The sequence below is a fragment of the Bufo bufo genome, chromosome 10 (genome assembly GCF_905171765.1).
Source record: "Bufo bufo chromosome 10, aBufBuf1.1, whole genome shotgun sequence".
NCBI lineage: Eukaryota > Metazoa > Chordata > Amphibia > Anura > Bufonidae > Bufo > Bufo bufo.
The window spans coordinates 130,284,429-130,310,445 of record NC_053398.1 but is presented as its reverse complement, the minus strand read 5'-3'; the positions used below and the strand labels follow the sequence as shown (position 1 = coordinate 130,310,445).

Below are 26,017 nucleotides of genomic sequence, written 5' to 3'. Positions count from 1 at the left end.
GGTGGTCATGCTTTCACCCTGTTGCTCTGGCACTGTGGTGGTCATGCTCTCTCCCTGTTGCTCTGGCACTGTGGCGGTCATGCTTTCACCCTGTTGCTCTGGCACTGTGGTGGTCATGCTTTCACCCTGTTGCTCTGGCACTGTGGTGGTCATGCTCTCTCCCTGTTGCTCTGGCACTGTGGTGGTCATGCTCTCACCCTGTTGCTCTGGCACTGTGGCGGTCATGCTCTCTCCCTGTTGCTCTGGCACTGTGACGTCATGCTCTCACCCTGTTGCTCTGGCACTGTGACGTCATGCTCTCACCCTGTTGCTCTGGCACTGTGGTGGTCATGCTCTTGTCCTGTTGCTCTGGCACTGTGGTGGTCATGCTTTCTCCCTGTTGCTCTGGCACTGTGGTGGTCATGCTCTCTCCCTGTTGCTCTGGCACTGTGACGGTCATGCTCTCTCCCTGTTGCTCTGGCACTGTGACGTCATGCTCTCACCCTGTTGCTCTGGCACTGTGGTGGTCATGCTCTCACCCTGTTGCTCTGGCACTGTGACGTCATGCTCTCACCCTGTTGCTCTGGCACTGTGGTGGTCATGCTCTCACCCTGTTGCTCTGGCACTGTTGTGGAAACTGTTATTTATTTACCCTGGCTAGCATAATTTAGGGGGACACTTAGGCCCTGTTGTAGAGCTGCTTTGGCCCCGTTGGTGGCATCACTCTAGTACTCTTTTGGTCATGCCCTGGTACTGTTGTAACCATGCTGTAGCACTGTGGTGGCCATGCTGCCCCCCCACTGTTCTGGCACTGCTTTGGATGTGCTTCGGTCCTGCGGTGGCTGTGATCTGATACCGTCATGGCTGTGCTCTCACCTAGTTCCTCTGGCACTGTTGTGAACATGTCCTGGCACCAGCTGTGCTCGCATCATGTTCCACTGGCACAGGTGTGGCGAGATTGTGGCCGTGCTCTGGTGCTGTTGTGGGCATGCTTTGGCTGATATTGTGAAACTGTTGTTTACAGTAAGGTGGCAGTAAGATGCCATGGGGTTGGGTAATTGTGTACTCTAGGGACGGTGATGTCACGGTGTCTTCGGAGTTCAGCTGGGTGGAGCTCCACCGGATGCTATGCTGCAGAGCTCGTCTGACCGATTCTCGCTGGATGTTTATATAGGAAACAGAGAGATAAGGCGATCCATGGGCAAAGGTTTCAGGTGTATACGTGAGGGAGAGAGAAGAGCGGGCGTGCTCCTGAGGTCGCAGGCAGGTGTGCACGCCCCGATTCTCAGACTTGGTTGCTTTATCTTGAGAAGTCAACTCCATCCAGAGAATTGTATTGTTCACAAGAAGACCCGTGGCCACAATGAAGGGAGGGTAACCGTCTAATGCAGTTGTGTCTAATATTCCCTGTTATCAGCCACATAGGCCTCCTGATGCGGTACGAGAGAACATTGTGTATACACAGCGTGATGTCATTGTGTATACACAGCGTGATGTCATTGTGTATACACGGCGTGATGTCATTGTGTATACGCGGCGTGATGTCATTGTGTATACGCGGCGTGATGTCATTGTGTATACGCGGCGTGATGTCATTGTGTATACGCGGCGTGATGTCATTGTGTATACGCGGCGTGATGTCATCATGTACAGCACAACACAAAATGGCTCCTCAGGAGCAGCGACTCTTGTGACCCGCCAGCTGATCGCTCTCGTGTCTCTCCAGATCCCTGAGTTTATGTACTGAGTATCTGAACTTCGCTCTGTAATGTAGAACTGTGCACGTGACAGGCTTAGATACCATGGCTCAGCTGACGGTATCACACATGATTGGATTAGATACACTGGTTCTGCAGACAATATTACACATTAAGATTAGATACACTGGCTCAGTAGACTGTATCAACATGATAGGATTAGATACAGTATCACACATGATAGGATTAGATACACTGGCATGGTAGAGAGAATCATGCGTGATAGTATAAATTGCACACATGATAGGATTATATACTCCAGCTCTGAAGACCATATCACACATGCCAGGATTAGATACAGCAGCTCAGCAGACAGTATCACACCTGATAGGATTAGATACAGCGAGGCAGACAGTATCACACATGTCAGAAATAGATACACAGCTCAGCAGACGGTATCGCACATGATAGGATTATATACTCCAGCTCAGCAGACGGTATCGCACATGATAGGGTTAGATACACAGCTCAGCAGACGGTATCACATGTTAGGATTAGATACACAGCTCAGCAGACAGTATCACACATAATAGGGTTAGATACACAGCTCAGCAGACAGTATCACACAGGATAGGATTAGATACACAGCTCAGCAGACAGTATCACACATAATAGGAATAGATACACAGCTCAGCAGACAGTATCATACATGATAGGATTAGATACATAGCTCAGCAGGCAGTATCACACATAATAGGAATAGATACACAGCTCAGCAGACAGTATCGCACATGATAGGATTAGATACACAGCTCAGCAGACAGTATCACACATGATAGGATTAGATACACAGCTCAGCAGACAGTATCACACAGGATAGGATTAGATACACAGCTCAGCAGACAGTATCATACATGATAGGATTAGATACACAGCTCAGCAGACAGTATCACACAGGATAGGATTAGATACACAGCTCAGCAGGCAGTATCACACATAATAGGATTAAATACAGCTCAGCAGACAGTATCACACATGATAGGATTAGATACACAGCTCAGCAGACAGTATCACACAGGATAGCATTAGATACACAGCTCAGCAGACAGTATCACACAGGATAGGATTGGATACAGGGGCTCAGCAGACAGTATCACACAGGATAGGATTAGATACAGGGGCTCAGCAGGCAGTATCACACAGGATAGGATTAGATACAGGGGCTCAGCAGGCAGTATCACACATAATAGGATTAAATACAGCTCAGCAGACAGTATCACACATGATAGGATTAGATACACAGCTCAGCAGACAGTATCACACAGGATAGCATTAGATACACAGCTCAGCAGACAGTATCACACAGGATAGGATTAGATACAGCGGCTCAGCAGACAGTATCACACAGGATAGGATTAGATACACAGCTCAGCAGGCAGTATCACACATAATAGGATTAGATACAGCTCAGCAGACAGTATCATACATGATAGGATTAGATACACAGCTCAGCAGACAGTGTAAGATAAACTTTATTGAAAGTGTATTCCCATCTGGGACATTGGCCGCATATCTCCAGATGTAAACTGACAGACATGTCACCCTCGTCCCTCCGAGACCTCTAACCTTGGGCAGGAGTGACTCCCCGCAGCCGTCACCCAGCACCTGGGATGGTTCTGGTTTTGCACAATTGTTCCAAACGTTCCAGAAATTCTCATTTCTAAAAACCTCTTCAGATTTTGGTGAAGGGCCTCCCACAGTCACGCTGCCTTCCTAATTATTCTGCGTGTTCTCTTCCCTTCTCTGACCCCCCCGTCCCAACATGATAGCACAAAATATTGCAGCGGCCATCACCTTCTGTACTCGCAGCCGCATCCTCCTTCAGTACAAGCATCAAACCATCTGAGAATGTCCGCAGTCATTATCCCCATCACACCTCCATCATTACCCCCATTATACCTCCATCATTTCCTCCATTATACCTCCATCATTACCCCCATTATACCTCCATCATTACCCCCATTATACCTCCATCATTACCCCCATCACACCTCCATCATTACCCCCATTATACCTCCATCATTTCCCCCATTATACCTCCATCATTTCCCCCATCACACCTCCATCATTACCCCCATTATACCTCCATCATTTCCCCCATTATACCTCCATCATTTCCCCCATTATACCTCCATCATTACCCCCATCATACCCCCATCACACCTCCATCATATTCCAATCACACCTCCATCATATTCCCATCACACCTCCATCATTACCCCATCACACCTCCATCATATTCTCATCACCCCCCCCCCCATCATATTCTCATCACCCCCCCATCATATTCCATCATTAACCCATCACACCTCCATCATTACCCCCATCATGCCTCCATCACATTCTGATCATTACTGCCATCATACCTGTATCATTACCCTCATCACACCTCCATCAGATTTACAATTTATAACACCTCCCCCTGCTGAAATACTCTGTGCTGCTGTGCCCATGTGAGTCCTGGGGACCATAAAAACCAAAACAAAATCAGGATTATGTTTTCGCTCCCCTTCACGTGTCTGGGGTCTGGGAAACGTCCCAGATAATGATCCTTTCATAAGCTCTGCTCGCTCTGCCGCCTCTGGGACTGGTATTTCCAGTTTAAGTCAGAGATGGCTGAAAACAAATGACTGCCAATCTGGATGTGCCATGAAGCCTCATCATGTCCCAGAGCGGCTTCATGAAAGGCCACCTTTGCTACAGTTACCTGCTCGCACCCTGGGGTCGGGAGATGGGAATGCTGCTGCAGTGTGAGGGCTGTAACCTGTATGGTCTGCATTTTGTATTCAGGCTGGGTAGAGACTCACTGTGTCCTCTTGTCTTACTTTTTGGGACAGGTGTGCCCTTAACTAATATGACACAGCCCTGGTTTCATGTTGCAGGCCGATTCATTTCATAATATATCTACAGGATGGTCGCGGCTTAGTTTTAGTAATACAGAGCTCCGTATCCTCCGCATAGAACTAGAGTTACATGGCCAATTCTCTCTGCCTGCAGCCACCACTAGAGGGAGCACATTGTACGCCTGGATACATAGACCGCTTAAAGGGGTTGTCCCATTACAAGAAATCATCCCCAATCTACAGAATAGGAGATGTACCTGATAGAAGGGACTCCGACCTCTTGGAAAAGGGGCCCGTGTTTTACCCATTTGAAAGGACCTGCGGACGCGCATGTGTGCTGATACTCCATTCAGCTCTAGAGGGCTGCCAAGGATAACTGAGCCCTCGTACCTGGCTATCTTCGCCAGCCCCATAGGGTTGAATGCAGCTGAAGTGCCAATGCGTGTCCGCCGCTCTGAAACACGGGCCCCTGTTCTAGTGATTGGTGGGGGCCCCTGCAGTCATGCCCCTGCCAATCCTGTGCATATTGGATGATTGGTTGTAATGGGACAACCCCTTTAAGTAAAATTTGGCAGCAATTCCCCCCAGTGGTTTTTGGGTTTCGTTCTTATGCCATTCACAATGACGACATGCTCTTTTGGGGTGTGCATGACTTTCTGATAACTTTTTTCCATTTTTTGGGGGGAGGCGAGGTGAGCAAAAACAATAATTCTGGAAATTTTTTTTTTTTTTGTTCTACAGCGTTCACCATGAGGGATAAACAATAGTGAGGACATTTTCTGCAGCGTCAACAGTTACCCTTTTTTTTTTTTTTTTCACATAATGAATGGGAATAGTTTTTTACATTTATTTTAGTGTATTTTTATTTATTTTTTTATTTAAAAATGTTAAACTTTTTTTTTACATTTTTCTTTTTTTGTCCTACTGTGATCGCTTGTATAGTATAATACACTGCAGTACTTATGTATTCCAGTGCATTGTGCCCTGCCAAAGTGAAAAAATGGCAGGCCTGAGGGGCTTCACTCAGATTTCCACAGTTGTACCACGGAAGGGTCCCCTCTTCCTGACTGCGGCATCAAACAGGTTATATGGCTGGGATCTCGGTTCTCTCCGATGCCGCCCGTTGCAGGCAAGCGTCACCCACAGCGTATGGATCACCCACCATGTATGACCCGATGCGTTAAGAGGTCAGATTCCAGAATAAAACCCTTATGTAGAGAGCTCCCCCCAGTGGTTGCAACCAGAACTGGATTCTTTGACTGAATGCGTAGAGCATGTGGTACAAATCACCATTCACCATCAGTGTCTACATCCTACATGGCAATAGTCAAGGCAGTCCCATGAACCAGGCTGAGAAGGGGCGGGGTTTATTCACATTCCAGGGGTGGAGCTTGAATTTCCCGATTTCGGAAATTCAAGCGTTGGTAAGTATGTATCTGTTGCTTGAGAATATTCCTGTAGATGGTGATTTGGATCCTCACAGGTCCCTATGACACCTGATGGAAGTTAGAAAAGGACATGTTGTCATCAGAGTTTCAGTAGTGCAGCCTCAGGCTTTAGGCCTGTAACTGGGAAGCCACTTGCACAGAGAACTGCTGCATCGGTCGGCGGATCGGGCTTCTTTTGTGCATGTTGAGGACCGACTTCCAGTCTGGCCATTCATCTATAGCGCAAGTCACTGGTGCCATATCGGGAGCGTGGCGCTGTCTGTAGTGACCCTGCCCTGTTGACAGGACGTCCCCGTTGGTCCTAGAGATAGTTAACAATTGATTGTAGAGTAAATAGCTGGTTTTCATCGGCACCTGGTACAAGGATCACAAGGGCGCGTGCACACTTATCTCCCACAGCCGCTGTTAACCCTTCACACTGTGACATTGCTTCTAAACTGAAGATACGAGCAGCTCGTTAGCGCAGAGTGTCCTTCACGGAACCGTAGGGGTGATGATCCGAGCGCCTCTGTGCGTCCAAACCTTTAGTAACCCCCGACTACCTCTATATATCCTGTAAAAAATGCTGATGGTTGTCAGGGGCCATAGGTGGCGGTCATGTGACATGTAAAAATTTCTAGAACTTGTGGTGGAAAAATCAACACTAAAACATAACTTTTAATAGTGTCTTTAAAAATGTGAGAAAGTCAATATCAAGTCCATGATGCCTGTGTGTCCATATATATGGCGGAGGCAGGGTACGAAACGCTCCCCCTGGAATTTCCCCCATGAGTCTTTTATGCCCTAATGATGGGGTCGACCCCATCCAGAACCTTTCCCTGTCATCAGGATCTTATGTGTTTCCTCTGTAGATGATCAGAATCATCAGGGGACAAGGGATAAGGAGCACAGCGGTCACCACGCTCCAGAGCTACTGCGCATGGCGGGCTCCAGATGTCATGTATCGCGCTGTCAGCGCATACACGCTTAGCGCTGTGTGTTATAAGCAGTTACGGAGCGTGTTCTTCCCCGATGTCAGTACCGAGCACAACTGACTGGGAGGCAGGGACATAATGCACTGTCTCTATTTTTGCAGATGACACCGTGCAATCTATGGGAGATGTCAATGAACTACAAGCTGACCGACACCCTGGGTGTCACTGGGAGGGTCACTTGTAGAGAAGGATTTGGGTGTCCTTGTAGATTACAGATTAAATAACAGCATACAATGTCAATCAGCTGCTTCTAAGGCCACCAGGACATAGTTATGCATTAAACGTGGCATAGACTCGCGGGGCAGGGATGTGATATTACCACTTTACACAGCGCTGGTGCGGCCTCATCTGGAATATGCAGTTCAGTTCTGGGCACCAGTCCATAGAAAGGATGCCCTGCAGCTGGAAAAAGTACAGAGGAGAGCGACTAAACTGATAAGGGGCCTGGAGGGTCTGAGTTATGAAGAGAGATTAGAAGAATTACATTAGAGACGTCTAAGGGAGGGGCATGATTAACCCATACAAATATATAAATGGACCATCAAAAAATATGGTGAAAAGATGTTCCATGGGGCACTGCCTCCGACTGGAGAAGAAAAAGTTCAGTATCCAGAAGCGTCAAAGCTTCTTTACTGTAAGAACTGTGAATCCGTGGAATAGACTTCCTCAGGACGTGGTCACAGCAGGACCGGGGGACGGGTTCATAAAATACTTGGATGAATTCTTAAAAGTAAATATCATTAGCTTATGATTTCCTAAAATTCACATCCCTTCCCATCCCTTGGTTGAACCTGACGGACCTGTGTCTTTTTTTAACCATATTATGTAACACTGCACCTAGAGGAGGAGGTATGTTGGTTGCTAGGTAACAGACATGCGCCTCGTCATTATACAGGGGACGCGATATGGGTGCTCCCAGTAACCAGTCTATAAACTGGGTGGCAAATCATGGGAGTCTTAGTAGTGGGACCGATACCAGCAGAATAAGGATAATGAACGAAACCTGAATGAAAGAAGTCTCGTCCACGTGGACTTAATGAACAGAGACATTTTGCACGTCTCCTCGATGTGTATCTTACACTTTATTTTTGGATTACTGTATTTTTCGCTTTATAAGACGCACTTTTCCCCCCCAAAAGTGGGGGGGAAATGCCTGTGCATCTTATAAAGCAAATACTAGTGAGCACTTCCATAATGGAAGCGCTCACTAGTATGCTTTAGGTGGCGAGAGTAGGGAGTGAAGTGCTGCAAGCGCTTGTAATACTCACCCTCCCGGTCTTCATTCCTCCCCTGTCTTCCCGGCCGACGCTGTACTGTTCTGACCGCGTACAGCGTCAGGACGTAGTGCGCGCTCTATGACCTGACATTGCACGCAGTCAGATGACAGGGCAGCACCAGCCGGGAAGACAGGGGAGCGTGACTTCTGCCGGAGGTGGAGAGGAGCGGCGGCGCAGGACACGTAAGAGATGGTTTTTATTTTAATCCGATCTGAGGTCTGATGGGGGTCTCTCTATGGGATGCTATAAGGTCTGATGGGGGTCTCACTATGTGGGCTGATCTGAGGTCTGATGGGGGTCTCACTATGGGCTGATATAAGGTCTGATGGGGTTCTGACATGGGGGCCTGATCTGATGTCCTAATATTTATGGGTGCCTGATCTGATGTCCTGATATTTATGGGGATCTGATCTGATGTCCTGATATTAATGGGGGTCTGATCTGAGGATCTGATATAAGGTCTGAGGAAAAATATTTTTTTCTTATTTTCCTCCTCTTAAACCTGGGGTGCGTCTTATCATCGGGTGCGTCCTTTAAAGCAAAAAATACGGTAGATGGGACTCCCTGGATTTTTAGCTTCAGTTCCCCATGTGATGTTACCGTTCCCCTTTTTAGAAGCGCTGTCAATGATAGATTTTCTTGTCGATGGGTAAATTGTGACGCGCTACATTTGGACTGAGGTTTTTACCATGACGGTTTTGTTCATTATCGTTATTCTGCTGGCATCGGTCCCGCTACTAAGACTCCCATGATTTGCCACCCAGTGTATAGACTGGTTACTAGGAGCACCCATACATATACCCCTGTATAATGACGAGGAACACGTTGTTTATAGTCCTAATAACCCACATACCTCCTCCTACATGCAGTGTTTCATAATATGGTTGAAAAAAGACACAGGTCTGTCAGGTTCAACTAAGAGATGGGCGGGGGATGTGAATTTTGGGAAATAATAAGCTAATGATGTTTACATATGAGGATTCCCCAAAGCCTTTTATAAACCCGTCCACTGTTCCTGAGGTCGACTATTCACAGTTCTTACAGTAAAGAAGTTTTGACGCTTCTGGAGACTGAGGGAGAGGGATTTTACATAGAATAGTTTTTCACCATATTTTTGGATGGCCCATTTATATATTTGTGTAGGTTAAGATGTCTCTTCTCAAGGCTAAATAAATGTAATTCTTCTAATCTTTCCTCATAACTAAGACCCTCCAGGCCCCTTATCAGTTTGATCGCTCTCCTTTGTACTCTTTCCAGCTCCAGGGCATCCTTTCTATGGACTGGTACCCAGAACTGAACTGCATATTCCAAATGAGGTCGTACCAACGCTTTGTAAAGTGGTAGTATTTTATCCCCTTTATCGGGGGAAGGGGAGAACATGCACAGTAACTGCTTATAATACACAGCGCTAAGCGTTTACGCTCTGACTGGCAGACATCATGGCAGTACATGACATCTGGAGTAGCAGTAGCTCTGGAGCGTGCCGACCCACTGTGCTCCTTATGACTTGTCCCCTGATGATTCCGAAGATCATCTACAGATGAAACGCGTAAGGACTCATATGAATCAATATTTCCTCACTGGGGTACAAGTTAACATCTTCTCCCCCAATGGCTCATGAGGGCAATTCTAGGATGAGCGGTCTGTACCCTGGCTCCGCCAAACATATGGGCATACAAGAATCTTCACCTTTAAGTTGCCGACATTGGTAAGACCGTTCCTTTTTCCACCCTGGCTCAGGACTGAAACTACGTTTATGTCACTAGATCATTGAGTCTCAGATTCTGTGGTCGACTAAGCTCCTGTAGGCTCCTTCTTGTGCTATAGGGGTAACGTACCGTATACAGTGCAGCTGTGCGGCCCTTCACATGTATCATGTTACCTGCCATACATAAATCATGAAGGGAGCGCGCTGACTTTAGGACATAAGACACAGCAGGCGCACGGGCTGAGGAAATCAGAAGTCACCTTGGAGACTCAGAACCGTCAAGAAATGGCGATAAACTAATCTACGCTGTACGTCATAGTACTAGAGGGATGGTGACACCGACTATTGTTACCTCAACAATCCCTACTGGTGCACAATGGGGGATGCAGTGCTGTGCGCTTCTCTGAGGCTGTAGAACACATGTTAGGCTTAGATACCACCCTCAGTAGACAGTATCTCGTGTCATAGGCTTAGATACAGTACACCAGCTCAAAGCTCCTGGCAACCCTGTCAGGTATTGTCCCCCAGGAGGAGCAACTCAGAATAGAGGTGGTGAGCAATGGACTGTGAATGTACATAGAGGACAGTATTATAGTAGTTATATTCTTGTACATAGGAGGCAGTATTATAGTAGTTATATTCTTGTACATAGGAGCAGTATTATAGTAGTTATATTCCTGTACATAGGAGAAGTATTATAGTAGTTATATTCTTGTACATAGGAGGCAGTATTATAGTAGTTATATTCTTGTACATAGGAGGTGATATTATAGTAGTTATATTCTTGTACATAGGAGGCAGTATTATAGTAGTTATATTATTGTACATAGGAGCAGTATTATAGTAGTTAGGAGGCAGTATTATAGTAGTTATATTCCTGTACATAGGATGCAGTATTATAGTAGTTATATTCTTGTACATAGGAGGCAGTATTATAGTAGTTATATTCTTGTACATAGGAGACAGTATTATAATAGTTATATTCTGTACATAGGAGGCACTATTATAGTAGTTATATTCTTGTACATAGGAGGCAGTATTATAGTAGTTATATTCTTGTACATAGGAGAAGTATTATAGTAGTTATATTCTTGTACATAGGAGGCAATATTATAGTAGTTATATTCTTTATCAAATTTCTTTTTATTTGAGAAAAATATACAGTCATGTAGTAGTTATATTCTTGTACATAGGAGCAGTATTATAGTAGTTATATTCTTGTACATAGGATGCAGTATTATAGTAGTTATATTCTTGTACATAGGAGCAGTATTATAGTAGTTATATTCTTGCACATAGGAGCAGTATTATAGTAGTTATATTCTTGCACATAGGAGCAGTATTATAGTAGTTATATTCTTGCACATAGGAGCAGTATTATAGTAGTTATATTCTTGTACATGGAAGGCAGTATTATAGTAGTTATATTCTTGTACATAGAAGGCAGTATTATAGTAGTTATATACATGTACATAGGAGCAGTATTATAGTAGTTATATTCTTGTACATAGGAGGCAGTATTATAGTAGTTATATTCTTGCACATAGGAGCAGTATTATAGTAGTTATATTCTTGTACATAGGAGAAGTATTATAGTAGTTATATTCTTGCACATAGGAGCAGTATTATAGTAGTTATATTCTTGTACATAGGAGAAGTATTATAGTAGTTATATTCTTGTACATAGGAGCAGTATTATAGTAGTTATATTCTTGTACACAGGAGCAGTATTATAGTAGTTATATTCTTGTACATAGAAGGCAGTATTATAGTAGTTATATTCTTGTACATAGGAGCAGTATTATAGTAGTTATATTCTTGTACATAGGAGCTGTATTATAGTAGTTATATTCTTGTACATAGGAGCAGTATTATAGTAGTTATATTCTTGTACATAAGAGCAGTATTATAGTAGTTATATTCTTGTACATAGGAGGCAGTATTATAGTAGTTATATTCTTGTACATAGGAGGCAATATTATAGTAGTTATATTCTTTATCAAATTTCTTTTTATTTGAGAAAAATATACAGTCATGTAGTAGTTATATTCTTGTACATAGGAGCAGTATTATAGTAGTTATATTCTTGTACATAGGATGCAGTATTATAGTAGTTATATTCTTGTACATAGGAGCAGTATTATAGTAGTTATATTCTTGTACATAGGAGCAGTATTATAGTAGTTATATTCTTGCACATAGGAGCAGTATTATAGTAGTTATATTCTTGCACATAGGAGCAGTATTATAGTAGTTATATTCTTGTACATGGAAGGCAGTATTATAGTAGTTATATTCTTGTACATAGAAGGCAGTATTATAGTAGTTATATACATGTACATAGGAGCAGTATTATAGTAGTTATATTCTTGTACATAGGAGGCAGTATTATAGTAGTTATACTCTTGTACATAGGAGGCAGTATTATAGTAGTTATATTCTTGTACATAGGAGGCAGTATTATAGTAGTTATATTGTTGCACATAGGAGCAGTATTATAGTAGTTATATTCTTGTACATAGGAGAAGTATTATAGTAGTTATATTCTTGCACATAGGAGCAGTATTATAGTAGTTATATTCTTGTACATAGGAGAAGTATTATAGTAGTTATATTCTTGTACATAGGAGCAGTATTATAGTAGTTATATTCTTGTACACAGGAGCAGTATTATTGTAGTTATATTCTTGTACATAGAAGGCAGTATTATAGTAGTTATATTCTTGTACATAGGAGCAGTATTATAGTAGTTATATTCTTGTACATAGGAGCTGTATTATAGTAGTTATATTCTTGTACATAGGAGCAGTATTATAGTAGTTATATTCTTGTACATAGGAGGCAGTATTATAGTAGTTAAATTCTTGTACATAGGAGGCAGTATTATAGTAGTTATATTCTTGTACATAGGAGCAGTATTATAGTAGTTATATTCTTGTACATAGGATGCAGTATTATAGTAGTTATATTCTTGTACATAGGAGCAGTATTATAGTAGTTATATTCTTGTACATAGGAGCAGTATTATAGTAGTTATATTCTTGCACATAGGAGCAGTATTATAGTAGTTATATTCTTGCACATAGGAGCAGTATTATAGTAGTTATATTCTTGCACATAGGAGCAGTATTATAGTAGTTATATTCTTGCACATAGGAGCAGTATTATAGTAGTTATATTCTTGTACATGGAAGGCAGTATTATAGTAGTTATATTCTTGTACATAGAAGGCAGTATTATAGTAGTTATATACATGTACATAGGAGCAGTATTATAGTAGTTATATTCTTGTACATAGGAGGCAGTATTATAGTAGTTATACTCTTGTACATAGGAGGCAGTATTATAGTAGTTATATTCTTGTACATAGGAGGCAGTATTATAGTAGTTATATTCTTGTACATAGGAGAAGTATTATAGTAGTTATATTCTTGCACATAGGAGCAGTATTATAGTAGTTATATTCTTGTACATAGGAGAAGTATTATAGTAGTTATATTCTTGTACATAGGAGCAGTATTATAGTAGTTATATTCTTGTACATAGGAGCAGTATTATAGTAGTTATATTCCTGTACATAGGAGCAGTATTATAGTAGTTATATTCTTGCACATAGGAGCAGTATTATAGTAGTTATATTCTTGTACATAGGAGCAGTATTATAGTAGTTATAGTCTTGTACATAGGAGGCAGTATTATAGTAGTTATATTCTTGTACATAGGAGCAGTATTATAGTAGTTATATTCTTGCACATAGGAGCAGTATTATAGTAGTTATATTCTTGCACATAGGAGCAGTATTATAGTAGTTATATTCTTGCACATAGGAGCAGTATTATAGTAGTTATATTCTTGTACATGGAAGGCAGTATTATAGTAGTTATATTCTTGTACATAGAAGGCAGTATTATAGTAGTTATATACATGTACATAGGAGCAGTATTATAGTAGTTATATTCTTGTACATAGGAACAGTATTATAGTAGTTATATTCTTGTACATAGGAGCAGTATTATAGTAGTTATATTCTTGTACATAGGAGGCAGTATTATAGTAGTTATATTCTTGCACATAGGAGCAGTATTATAGTAGTTATGTTCTTCTATATAGAAGCAGTCATTTGTCACTTATTTCCTTCCATTAGAAGGGGATGATAATACAGGGGAAAGAGACAATTAAATCTGTGCTTCCTCCTGGGATGTGATGGGACATTCAGTATGCCGCTGATGTCCTCACCACGTAAGTCAAGAATGATCCCTGTGTCCTGTGGAAATTACTGATGACTGGCGTCGGGTGAGATGACAGCGGTCAGTGTACCGGACACCAGTGGCGACAGCTCCGAGTCTCACCCCACGTAAAGAATGGGATGTGAATGTATGTGGGCTGCAGTAGATGGGCGCTGACTGTGCGGCTCTGTACTCAGCCTCTTGTGGGAGCAGGAATCTTATGAATGCCGGGACTGAGAGCACAATGATGGAAGTAAAGGCTCTGCACATTCTGACAGTGTCATTGTATTAGCCCTTGTGCCTCTGGTTCCTTCTGTAGATTCACAGACGATACGTGCAGGAAAAGGCGACTTTAGAATTTTCTGAGTTAAAATTTTCTTAAAGTGCTTCACGAGAAGGTCCGCCAAGAGCGGTGGACGGCTGAAGGTCAGCTGCATTAACGTAAAAGGCTCCTTGTTAAACACTGCAAATATTTGTGCGCTGATAAAGCTTTATTCAGATGCAGATACATAAGAATGAGCCAAATGGCAGCCGGCTGGTGTAGCAGTAGCCATGCGGATTAACCTCTATTACAATGATCAGCAACCTTCGGCATTTCAGCTGATGTTGAACTACAACTCCCAGCAGGCACTCGTACTTGGCTGCTCTTGAAGCTCCCATAGAAGTGAAAGAAGGATTCTGGGAGCTGTAGTTTCAGAACAGCTGGAGGTTGCTGATCCCTGCCTTCTCAATGTAGTTCATTAGTGTAAGACCAATGCCAGGAAGCTGCCGTAAGTCCAGATGCCACATAACAAGAAGAATGCATCTTGTTATGCAGTGTGCATCTTGCAGCGGTGTGCAGCTTGTGTCTCTGGACTACATCTCCCAGCATGCCTGATTTGCAACAGCTGGAGAGTTGATGGTCTTACCCCAATCTAGAATTCAGCAGGGACCATTCAGTATACGTTATCAGTCTACCCGAAGAAAACAAAATGTCACCATATCCTCCTACATGCAATCAAAAAAAAAGTATTACCCCCCCCCCCCCCCCCAATCATAAAGAGGTGCCAGGCTTCACCTCTCAAACAGTACCCTGTGCCATACAGTCGCCTAGTAATAGTTCCAGCCGCAGCGCCCTATGATTGCTGGGCGACTGAAGTTGGTGATAATGACATCTGCGGGCACTTACTGGCCGCTTCCCCAGCAGGACTGCTGCTGCCATATGGTGCATTAGATAAACCACTTACCGGAGTGTAATCCTGCAGAACTGGATCGCTGTTCCACAGAAAAATACATCTATGGAGCATATATTCTTAGAATTTTGCATTGTGCTGTTCCTCTGTTATTCTTCCTGGAAATGTATAACTATATTGACAACTATGTGTTACCATTCTATTTGTCAAAGGGGCATGCCCCTGCACAGTCTGACACTGTGAGCAGTGATTGGAAAATAGGCACATACCGCCAAGTCTTAACAGGCAGTTGTCAATTTATTCACACATTTTTAGGAGGAATGACCGAGACCCGGTCTAAAACCTTCCCGGACACCTGATGTACCTGTGTGCCAAATTTCGTGATTTTAAATGCGACGGTGCGGATTCCTTTAATTGCTGGAACAAAGGCCACATCTTGAAATAAGGTACTAAGTGCTATTAGGCCATGGCTTTACTGCAATAGCGATTATCCTGGTGACAGATTTCCTTAAAGCTCTCCTACAGCAGTGAAGATAAATGGCTGGGTTGTTATGGAAACTTGGAGTAAAACTGTGTATGTGGAGACTGGAGGACCTGCCAGCTTCTATTGGCCTATAAGGGTCATGTGACCAAGCTAGGGAATGTTGGGAGACTACAGCTCTGAAGCCTGCAGAATAGTGAGCGCAGCTCTGGAGTATAATACAGGATGTAACTCAGGATCAGTACAGGATAAGTAATGTATGTACACAGTGACTCCACCAGCAGAATAGTGAGTGCAGCTCTGGAGTAGAATACAGGATGTAACTCAGGATCAGTACAGGATAAGTAATGTATGTATGTACACAGTGACTGCACCAGCAGAATAGTGAGTGCAGCTCTGGAGTAGAATACAGGATGTAACTCAGGATCAGTACAGGATAAGTAATGTATGTATGTACACAGTGACTGCACCAGCAGAATAGTGAGTGCAGCTCTGGAGTATAATACAGGATGTAACTCAGGATCAGTACAGGATAAGTAATGTAATGTATGTACACAGTGATGATGAATGCTGTATCTTGAATCACGTCCTTGACTTTTAGGGCTCTTTCACACTTGCGTTATTGTCTTCCGGCATAGAGTTCCGTCGTCGGGGCTCTATGCCGGAAGAATCCTGATCAGGATTATCCTAATGCATTCTGAATGGAGAGAAATCCGTTCATGATGCATCAGGATGTCTTCAGTTCCGGAACGGAACGTTTTTTGGCCGGAGAAAATACTGCAGCATGCTGTGCTTTTTGCTCCGGCCAAAAATCCGGAACACTTGCCGCAAGGCCGGATCCGGAATTAATGCCCATTGGAAGGCATTGATCCGGATCCGGCCTTAAGCTAAACGTCGTTTCGGCGCATTGCCGGAGCCGACATTTAGCTTTTTCAGAGTGGTTACCATGGCTGCCGGGACGCTAAAGTCCTGACAGCCATGGTAAAGTGTAGCGGGGAGCGGGGGAGCAGCATACTTACCGTCCGTGCGGCTCCCCGGGCGCTCCAGAGTGACGTCAGGGCGCCCCAAGCGCATGGATTACGTGATCGCATGGATCACGTCATCCATGCGCATGGGGCGCTCTGACGTCACTCTGGAGCGCCCCGGGAGCCGCACGGACTGTAAGTATACTGCTCCCCCGCTCCCCGCTCCTACTATGGCAACCAGGACTTTAATAGCGTCCTGGGTGCCATAGTAACACTGAAAGCATTTGGAAGACGGTTCCGTCTTCAAATGCTTTCAGTACACTTGCGTTTTTCCGGATCCGGCAGGCACCTCCGGCAACGGAAGTGCATGCCGGATCCCAACAACGCAAGTGTGAAAGAGGCCTTATATGAGTTTTTTAGTAGAGTCTGCTCGCTGTTCACCTGCTCACGCTGCAGCCTCCGTGTTATGGGAATGGTACAATAGTGGGTGTTTAGTGAATTCTCTCCGTGAGGCGCTGTCAGCAGGTGACGCTGTCCTGTGTGATATGTGTGATCAGGGTCTGGATTAGTTGTTTTATCTGTACTTTAGAAATTTGTTGCTTTTCTCATCCGTCTCATTGGGGGACACAGACTTGTCCATGGGTATAGCTGTTGCCGCTAGGAGGCGGACACTAAGCACACAAAGTGTAAGCTCCTCTCCCCTTCAGCTATACCCTTCCTCCAGGGACCAAGCTAATCAGCTTTAGCTTAGTGTCTGCCGTTCGTTTTTGTTTGCCGCGACTTTTGGCTTTCCTGCAGTTGGGCATGGACCTGGGGCTGGCTCTCAGCTCTCTCAGAGGGCAAGTGTCGGCTCTCTCCATTCTTTATCAGCGAAATTTAGCTTCGCTTTCGGCAGTTAAGACTTTTCTGCAGGGGGTGGCGCATACTGCGCCTCCCTTTCATCCTCCATTGGATCCTTGGGATCTTAATCTAGTGCTCAATGCTCTCCAATCTCTCCGTTTGAGCCCTTGCAGCAGGTGTCGCTGCGCTTCCTGTCTTATAAGGTGGCTTTTTTGGTTGCAATTACTTCTATCCGTAGAGTGTCGGAACTCGCGGCTCTGTCATGTCGGTCGCCCTTCCAGATCTTCCATCAGGATAAGGTGGTCCTTCGCCCTGTGCAGTCCTTCCTGCTGAAGGTGGTGTCGACATTCCATCTCAATGAGGAGATTATTCTTCCTTCATTTTGTCCGGACCCGTCTCCTCCTCGAGAACAGTCGCTCCAAACTCTGGATCTGGTGCAAGCAGTGCATATCTATCTGTCCCAGGCGGCAACTTTCAGGCGGACAGGTTCCCTGTTCGTGATTCCAGACGAGGGCTGGCAGCGTCAAAGACTTCCTTTTCCAGATGGATTTGTTTGGCTATTGTGGAAGCGTACCGTGTTAATGGCCGGGCCCCACCCTTCCGGGTGACTGCTCATTCGGCTCGGGCAGTGGGGGCCTCTTGGACGGTGCATCACGGGGCTTCGGCCCTTCAGGTGTGCAAGGCGGTGACCTGGTTGTCTTTGCATATTTTTGCTAAGTTTTACAGGGTGCACACCTTTGCATCTTATGGCGCTTCTTTGGGGCATAGAGTTTTGCAAACAGCGGTTCTCTGATTGGCGGGGGGGTTGTAGTTAAGCCCACCCGTGGAGACTGCTCTGTAACGTCCCATGGTCAAAGCCTGTGTCCCCCAATGAGACGGATGAGAAAACAAGATTTTTCTACTCGCCGTAAAATCTGTTTCTCTTCTGTTCATTGGGGGACACAGCTCCCACCCATTCTTTTGTTCATGGGCCTTTTTGGGCCTGTGTGGTTCTGGGTTTGCACATAATGTGATTTTCTTATGTCGGGCTTCTTCTACTGCTTTTGCACTAAACTAATTAGCTTGGTCCCTGTAGGAAGGGTATAGCTGAAGGGGAGAGGAGCTTACACTTTGTGTGCTTAGTGTCGCCTCCTAGAGGTAACAGCTATACCCATGGTCAAAGCCTGTGTCCCCCAATGAGACGGATGAGAAAACAAGATTTTTCTACTCGCCGTAAAATCTGTTTCTCTTCTGTTCATTGGGGGACACAGCTCCCACCCATTCTTTTGTTCATGGGCCTTTTTGGGCCTGTGTGGTTCTGGGTTTGCACATAATGTGATTTTCTTATGTCTGGCTTCTTCTACTGCTTTTGCACTAAACTAATTAGCTTGGTCCCTGTAGGAAGGGTATAGCTGAAGGGGAGAGGAGCTTACACTTTGTGTGCTTAGTGTCGCCTCCTAGAGGTAACAGCTATACCCATGGTCTAAGTCTGTGTCCCCCTTCCCCCAATGAACGGAAGAGAAACAGATTTTACGGCAAGTACAAAAATCTAGTTTTTGTGGTTTTCTATTCAGGATGTTAAAATCAGTTTCTGGCTTTTCACGTAATGAAATTTAGTGCATTTTCTTCAAGGTTCACTTCTCAGTATATTAGAAATTTTCATTAAGTGGTCCAGAATCTGACATCACACCCATTAGCCATAGACCTGGACCACAAGGCAGCTTTAGTTGTGACTGTGGCGTACACGGGAATGTAGTTACAGCGCTTCTCTGTAACCACAGAGTACGGTCCGGGCTCCACGACCTGTTGTTCTGTGTTATTTCACTTCTTTATAGGAGTTTTATGAGACAGAGCTCCGAATGAATGCCTCCTTCCCGATCCGCTGCATTAGTTGTCTGTCAGAACCCTCCACTAGGGGGAGCTCACTGCATACAATTATGTGTTTTAATCTTCACAGAGCTCCCTCTAGTGGTGGCTGCAGGAAGTCAGAATGTGATCATTTGACTCTGTCTATGGCATTTGGAGCTGTGTATCAAGCTCTGACATGATGTGAATAATCAGAAAAACATGTTGTCGTGATTCTTCAACAGCAAAAATACTGCAGTGTGCCACTGCATTGATGTGGATCTCCTAGAGCAGCGGTTCTCAACCTAGGGGTCGCGACCCCTTTGGGGGTCGATCGGCCCTTTCCGGGGGGGGGGGGGGGTCGTCTGAGGCTTCCTATTAGGGCTGCACAATTGAAGCGTTACATTACCCTACTTCGTGAGATTTCCCTACCTCCTGACTTCCCGTCGCACTGCTAATGACGTGAGGAGGCGTTCCTGAGTTTTGACGATCTGCGCATGCGCAAACCGACAGTTTATGGAAAATCTCAGCGGAGTTCAGCTTCACACCGGGACACTGCGCATGCGCCGTCCGGAGTTAGTCGCGCTTGCGCACTGGGCCGTAATATTTCCCTACTAAGGCTCTCCTGCGCATGCGCAGTGTCCCGGTGTAAAGCTGAACTCCGCTGAGATTTTCCATAAACTGTCGGTTTGCGCATGCACAGATCGTCAAAACTCAGGAACGCCTCCTCACGTCATTAGCAGTGCGACAGGAAGTCAGGAGGTAGGGAAATCTCACGAGGTAGGGTAGTATAACGCTACAAATAGGAGAGAGATTGTTTCACACAGGAGTAACATACTTTACACGCAAAGACAGTTATGTGCGCAGTTTAGGACACATGAGATCCCCCATAACTATGTCATACCCAGCCGCGTCAGCGGCTCATATGGGAAAATGTAATGGTTGGGGGTCACCACAACATGAGGAACTGTATTAAGGGGTCACGGCTTTAGAAAGGTTGAGAACCACTGTCCTAGAGGTATATCCTGGACTGCATGGTGACTTGCCGTGCATTGTACCTGTAAATATGGTGTCCACTCTTTGTTATTAATATGTTAATCTTTTTTCTTTTTGTGTAGCACTTAAGAGAGCGAGGGAATCACTACACAAAGAAGTCGCCGCACTACTCTGACGGCATTCAGTTTACAACGTTCAATCCAGAAAAGGTGAGAAACCCAGATGCATCTTTGTTTCTAAGCATAGGCGCCGATTATCAGCGATCTGATTGTTTGCTTTGGTCAGCCACTTTATTGCCTGTCTTTATTTTTACCGGGTGGCCTTTCTATGGAATAAATGTAGGTACGATGTAAAAATATGTAGTAATCTCACATCAGGCAGTGAAAGTCCTGGACTATTGGATGCCAGAATACAAGGAGTATGTCAGCAGATTTGACCATGCTAAATTGCTTACAGCACAAGGTAGTGGGTGGGGAGAGCAGGACAAATATAACATTTGTTGAGATTTTGTTATCAGAAGTAATGTAAATATGAAGTTTTGGTCTGCCAGATTCTGCTTCTGCAAGTTCACAGGAGGCGGAGCTCTCTGCATTGCACTAATTTACAGCCCCTCCCCTCATCTCTGAGTGGTCGCTGTAGAGGTCTCCTGATTGAATACTACACCTGTTACTCAGTGCAGAGGGCACTGTACAGTGAAGCTCCGCCTCCGGGACACTTGCAGGAGCAGAATCTGGCAGAATAAAACTTTTTATTCACAATACTCCTGATAACAAAATTTAAACGAAGCGAAAACCGCAAAACGCGCGTTGAGAAAGTTTGCCACATCCACAACAGCACTTTGGTATGTAACCCAAATAAATACCTGATTGCCATTCATCTAAATAGCTCATTTTGATAAATATGTTCTAACACTTTATGGAGTGTCCGTACACTCCATAGATTATTATAGACGCACTATGCCCTTTCATATGGGATGCAGATGAGCACTGTATTTGTGATCATCCCATTATGCTCTCGCCCTTTTAGGGTCTTTCATTGCTTTTTAGTGTTTGGGCTCATGTTTATATTGCAGCAGCACAATACAGGGATTGTCCACATAGGACTCCATTTTATGTGATTATATGCATGCAGTATTTATTTTATGGTGTCATCTTATGTGGAACAGTCAGTTTCCAATTTTGGCATTAATCATGTATTAGGGACTCTTCGTTACTTGGTATTGATATGTGACGTGGCTTTTTGATTCCCTATTAGCAGTATATTATTTATTATGTATTTTAATCAAGTTTTAAAAAATTGGATGTATTATTAAAGGAACTAAGTCTACTCTTGTTTTTTGATAGTATCATTGGTATATTTGTGTAGTCAGTAGTTTCTCATGGTCAAAACTACTGAGAACAGTTTTTTTATGCACTACATTTCATTTGTGTTCTGATTATCAGGATTATCAGGAAATGTCCTGTTGTTTAACCCATTTGCCTCCATGTTTTTATTTTTTTTCACACTTTTGACATGTATAAAAATACAGAGCAATAATTAAAGGGGTTATCCAAACCCTATAATGTCCCCCTCACATAGGTTGTACTTACTTTGCTCCCCGGAACCCGCATCGCTTCTGATGCCCGCATGCCCGCATCTCTCTGTCGCATGGATCAAAACATCTTGCCGGATGTTTTGAACCGCGTGCCGGGGAGATGCAGTGGTGGCTGTGCAGGCCTCAGAAGCGGCTGCCAGGTAGCAAGGTAAGTACAACCTGTCTGAGGGGCCTGGGCATTAGAGGGGGCATTATAGGGGTTGGATAACCCGTTTAATGCACAGAACCACCTTCATGCAACTTTGTAGTGAACAGTTCAAAAATTGCCTGAAAATCCAGGTTGCATATTCTAGCAGGGTCCTTATGTAAATAAAATATACTCTGCAAAAAACTGTTCACACATACCGCACATGTATTCACACATACCGCACATGTATTCACACATACCGCACATGTATTTACACATACCGCACATGTATTCACACATACGGCACATGTATTCACACATACCGCACATGTATTCACACATACCGCACATGTATTCACACATACCGCACATTCAATGTTGCATGTGTTACAGAAATGCAAAAACTGCAGGAGGCACCAACCGACACTTGCATGCAGTACTGGGAGTTTAGAATATAATTTCCACCCCACTAGGCAAACTGTAATCCTACTTAACAATGATAAACCCCCAATCCCTATATAATGCATTAAAGGGCATCTGTCAGCAGTTTTGTACCTATGACACTGGCTGACCTGTTACTTGTGCACTTGGCAGATGAAGACATCTGTGTTGGTCCCATGTCCATATGTGCCCCCATTACTGAGAAAAATTATGTTTTACTATATGCAAATGAGCCTCTAGGAGCAACGGGGGCGTTGCAGTTACACCTAGAGGCTCTGCTCTCTCTCTGTAACTGCCGCACCCTCTGCACTTTGATTGACGGGGCCTGGTGTGATCACATTTTTACTGACTGGACCTGTCAATCAAAGTGCAGAGGGCGCAGGCATTTTTCTTCTTCGAATTTGGAGCAGATTTCACTTCTGTGTGTGTTCTGAACCTAAAAGAGCATTCCAGTATTGCTACTTTCACACTGTGCTTTGTAATACCCACTGAAATTATACATCCGACCTAGACCCTAGATCAGACCCTCCTATTAAAGGGCTTGGCCAGTTTAGGGTACCGTTTAGAAATGTGCTGGAAGCTGCACTTCAGTCAGCAATCAGAGCACGTCCATTGCTGTCCCTCCTGGGTAAACCTAACCATCCTTTCCCTGACTGTGGACGCTGATGGAGAGGAGCATGACTAGTCCCGTCCGTCAGTGGTCTCCATGCTGTAAGGGTACCTGCACTCAGTGTGGTGTGCAGAAAAGCTGCAAAAAAGCTGCACAAGAAAAAAAAAACACACATAAATCTGCACTATTTATTGCATTTTTGTGCTGTTTTTATGTGTTTTTTGTTGTGGGCTTTCTGTTTGTTAGCAACCCCTTTGAAGTGTATGGGGAAAACCACTGTACAGAAGGTGCAGAATCGCAAAAACAATTGATGCCGCAAATTTTAAAATCTGCATGGAAATAAAAAGCAAAGCGTACATGAGATTTGTCAAATCTGATATTGTACCACGCTGCATTTATTCTGGAAAACCGCACGTAATCCTCATTGTGTGCAGGCAGCCTAAGACTGCACAGTGTTACACAATGGAGGCCACTGATGGACTGGTCTAGTCACACAACACGTCGAGAGAGGTCTCCAGTCAATATTTAGAGTCACCATAGACGGCACAGTTATCTCACTATTCGCGGGTTTATACAGCTGGTACAAAGTGGGAAGGGTTAACTCCGCTTGTACTGAGCAGATGTCTCCTGTGGAGTCTAAGGGTCACATAGGATAAGATACAGAGCTCCGGACTGATAACATATATACAGTATATAACGTATAGAGTTATAGGCGGAACGGCACAGAAGATACCACTGATTTCTTCGGTTACTAGGGGTCACTGCGAAGTGCGAGGTATTGTCCCGTGGTATCAGCCAGCTCCTGGAAGCCTCCGCCCCACGCTATTGGCACAATGCAGATTACATGATACACCGCAGTTATTGTACGAGGGGGACTCCGGATTTAGAGAGTTTATTTGCCGTCGGCCTCCACCTGCTGTGTGAAGTGAAGCCACAATGGCTGACATTATGGTCATTGTCTTATTCCGTGTCTGAACTGGAGCGCGTTCACACAGAGGAAGTTTTGGACCTGGCGAGGTCTGAAAAGAGAAAGAAATGGTTAATGTTAGTACAGCTTATTAGATTTCATCATCTACTGAAGAAGTTGTAATTTTTCAGGACTGACGGCTCCCAGCATTCCCTGCTTCTTCAGTGTCTGCACAGAATTCACTGGTGACCCCTTTACACCGGACACCGCAATGTTGTAGAAAGAACCGCCTGCAGTTATTTTCACCAACCAGCAGTACTATAATACTGCAATAATGAAAAAGGAGTTGTCCAGCCTTTCTTTGAGAAGTTCCAATAGCACTTTATTTAGTATCCAAGTTTAAAAACATCCAGGTGCAGATAATGTTGGTCTACGCGTTTCAGGCCTTACTCATGACCATTGAAACAAACACTGAGTCCTCATATTTATAGGAGGGGAAAACCGCATCTGGACCAATCAAGGGGTCCTGCGGCCACCCCCTCCGACAAAAGTATATAACAATAAAACACTCTTAAACTTAAAATATCCTCATGATTAATATAGAAAATACAGGGAATCTGAGGTTCAGTATTGTAGAATCAAATCTAATCTTTTATTTAATCCTAGGGGGTTGGCGACTTTCTAATCTGAAAATCCAAAAGGATTCTCTATTTAGAAGTTTCCTTTTTCGGTCGCCACCTCTTGCAGGTCTATTGACCCTTTCAATACCTTGCACAAGCATATCCGAGGTATCGCCACCATGAACTACCGCAAAAGGAAGGCTGGCCGCAGGAACATTGCGGTACATCAGAAATATGCTTTCTTATCCGGGTTTTTATAGCATTTGTGGTACATCCCACATATTGCAGCGAGCATTTAGTGCATGTAATCAAATAGATGGAATATGTTGTGTTGCAATTTAAAAATGATTTTATCGCAAAGCTTTGGCCAGTGACACAGGATTCAAATGATCGGGATATTTTCATATATCTGCAGCAAATACCAATTGCCTTTGGTAGATAACCATGTATTCTGAAAAGGCGTTGTTCCTTTATTTTTCTGAAACAGGCTTTATAATGCTGTAATGTACACTGCCTGTCCACCTGGATTTAACTAAGCAAATAGTTATGAGCCTCCTGTTGGATAATTACAGCATGGGCGATTATCTTTCAGCTGGCAACAAGTTATTTAACCCCAACTGGTGCAATGAGTTGCTTCTCATTTCTTAAACAACCTTGTCGAAAGACACATCTCGTGGTCGAGGAGAAGATGTTAGTCTGTTTGAGAAGGGTCAGATCATTGGCATGCATCAAGCAGAGAAAACATCTAAGGAGACTGCAGAAACTACTAAAATTGGGTTAAGAACTGTCCAACGCGTTATTAAAAACTGGAAGGATAGTGGGGACCCATCGTATTGGAGGAAAAATGTGGCGGGAAAAAAATCTTGAATGATCGTGATCGGCGATCACTTAAACGTTTGATGAAATCAAATCGAGGAAGAACAACAGTAGAACTCGGGGCTATGTTTAATAGTGAAAGTAAGAGCATTTCCACACGCACAATGCGAAGGGTACTCAAGGGATTGGGACTGAACAGCTGTGTAGCCGTAAGAAAACCACTAATCAGAAAAAAAGGCTTTAATTTCCTAGGGAGTGTAAAGATTGGACTCTGGAGCAATGGAAGGAGGTCATGTGGTCTGATGAGTCCAGATTTACCCTGTTCCAGAGTGATGGGGAGAGGCAGATGAAGTGATGCCCTCATCATGTCTAGTGCCTCCTGTACAAGCCTGTGGGGGCAGTGCTATGATCT

The 26,017-nt window shown here is 44.1% G+C and overlaps 1 protein-coding gene across 1 annotated transcript in view; it reads left to right on the top strand.

Moving 5' to 3' along the window:
- FA2H (fatty acid 2-hydroxylase) overlaps nucleotides 1-26,017 on the top strand; it is a 48,492-nt gene that overhangs the window by 8,138 nt on the left and 14,337 nt on the right. Inside the window, exon 2 of the mRNA XM_040409608.1 lies at nucleotides 20,613-20,699. Coding sequence (XP_040265542.1) covers nucleotides 20,613-20,699 — 87 coding nt within the window. The remainder of the gene's footprint in view (nucleotides 1-20,612; nucleotides 20,700-26,017) is intronic.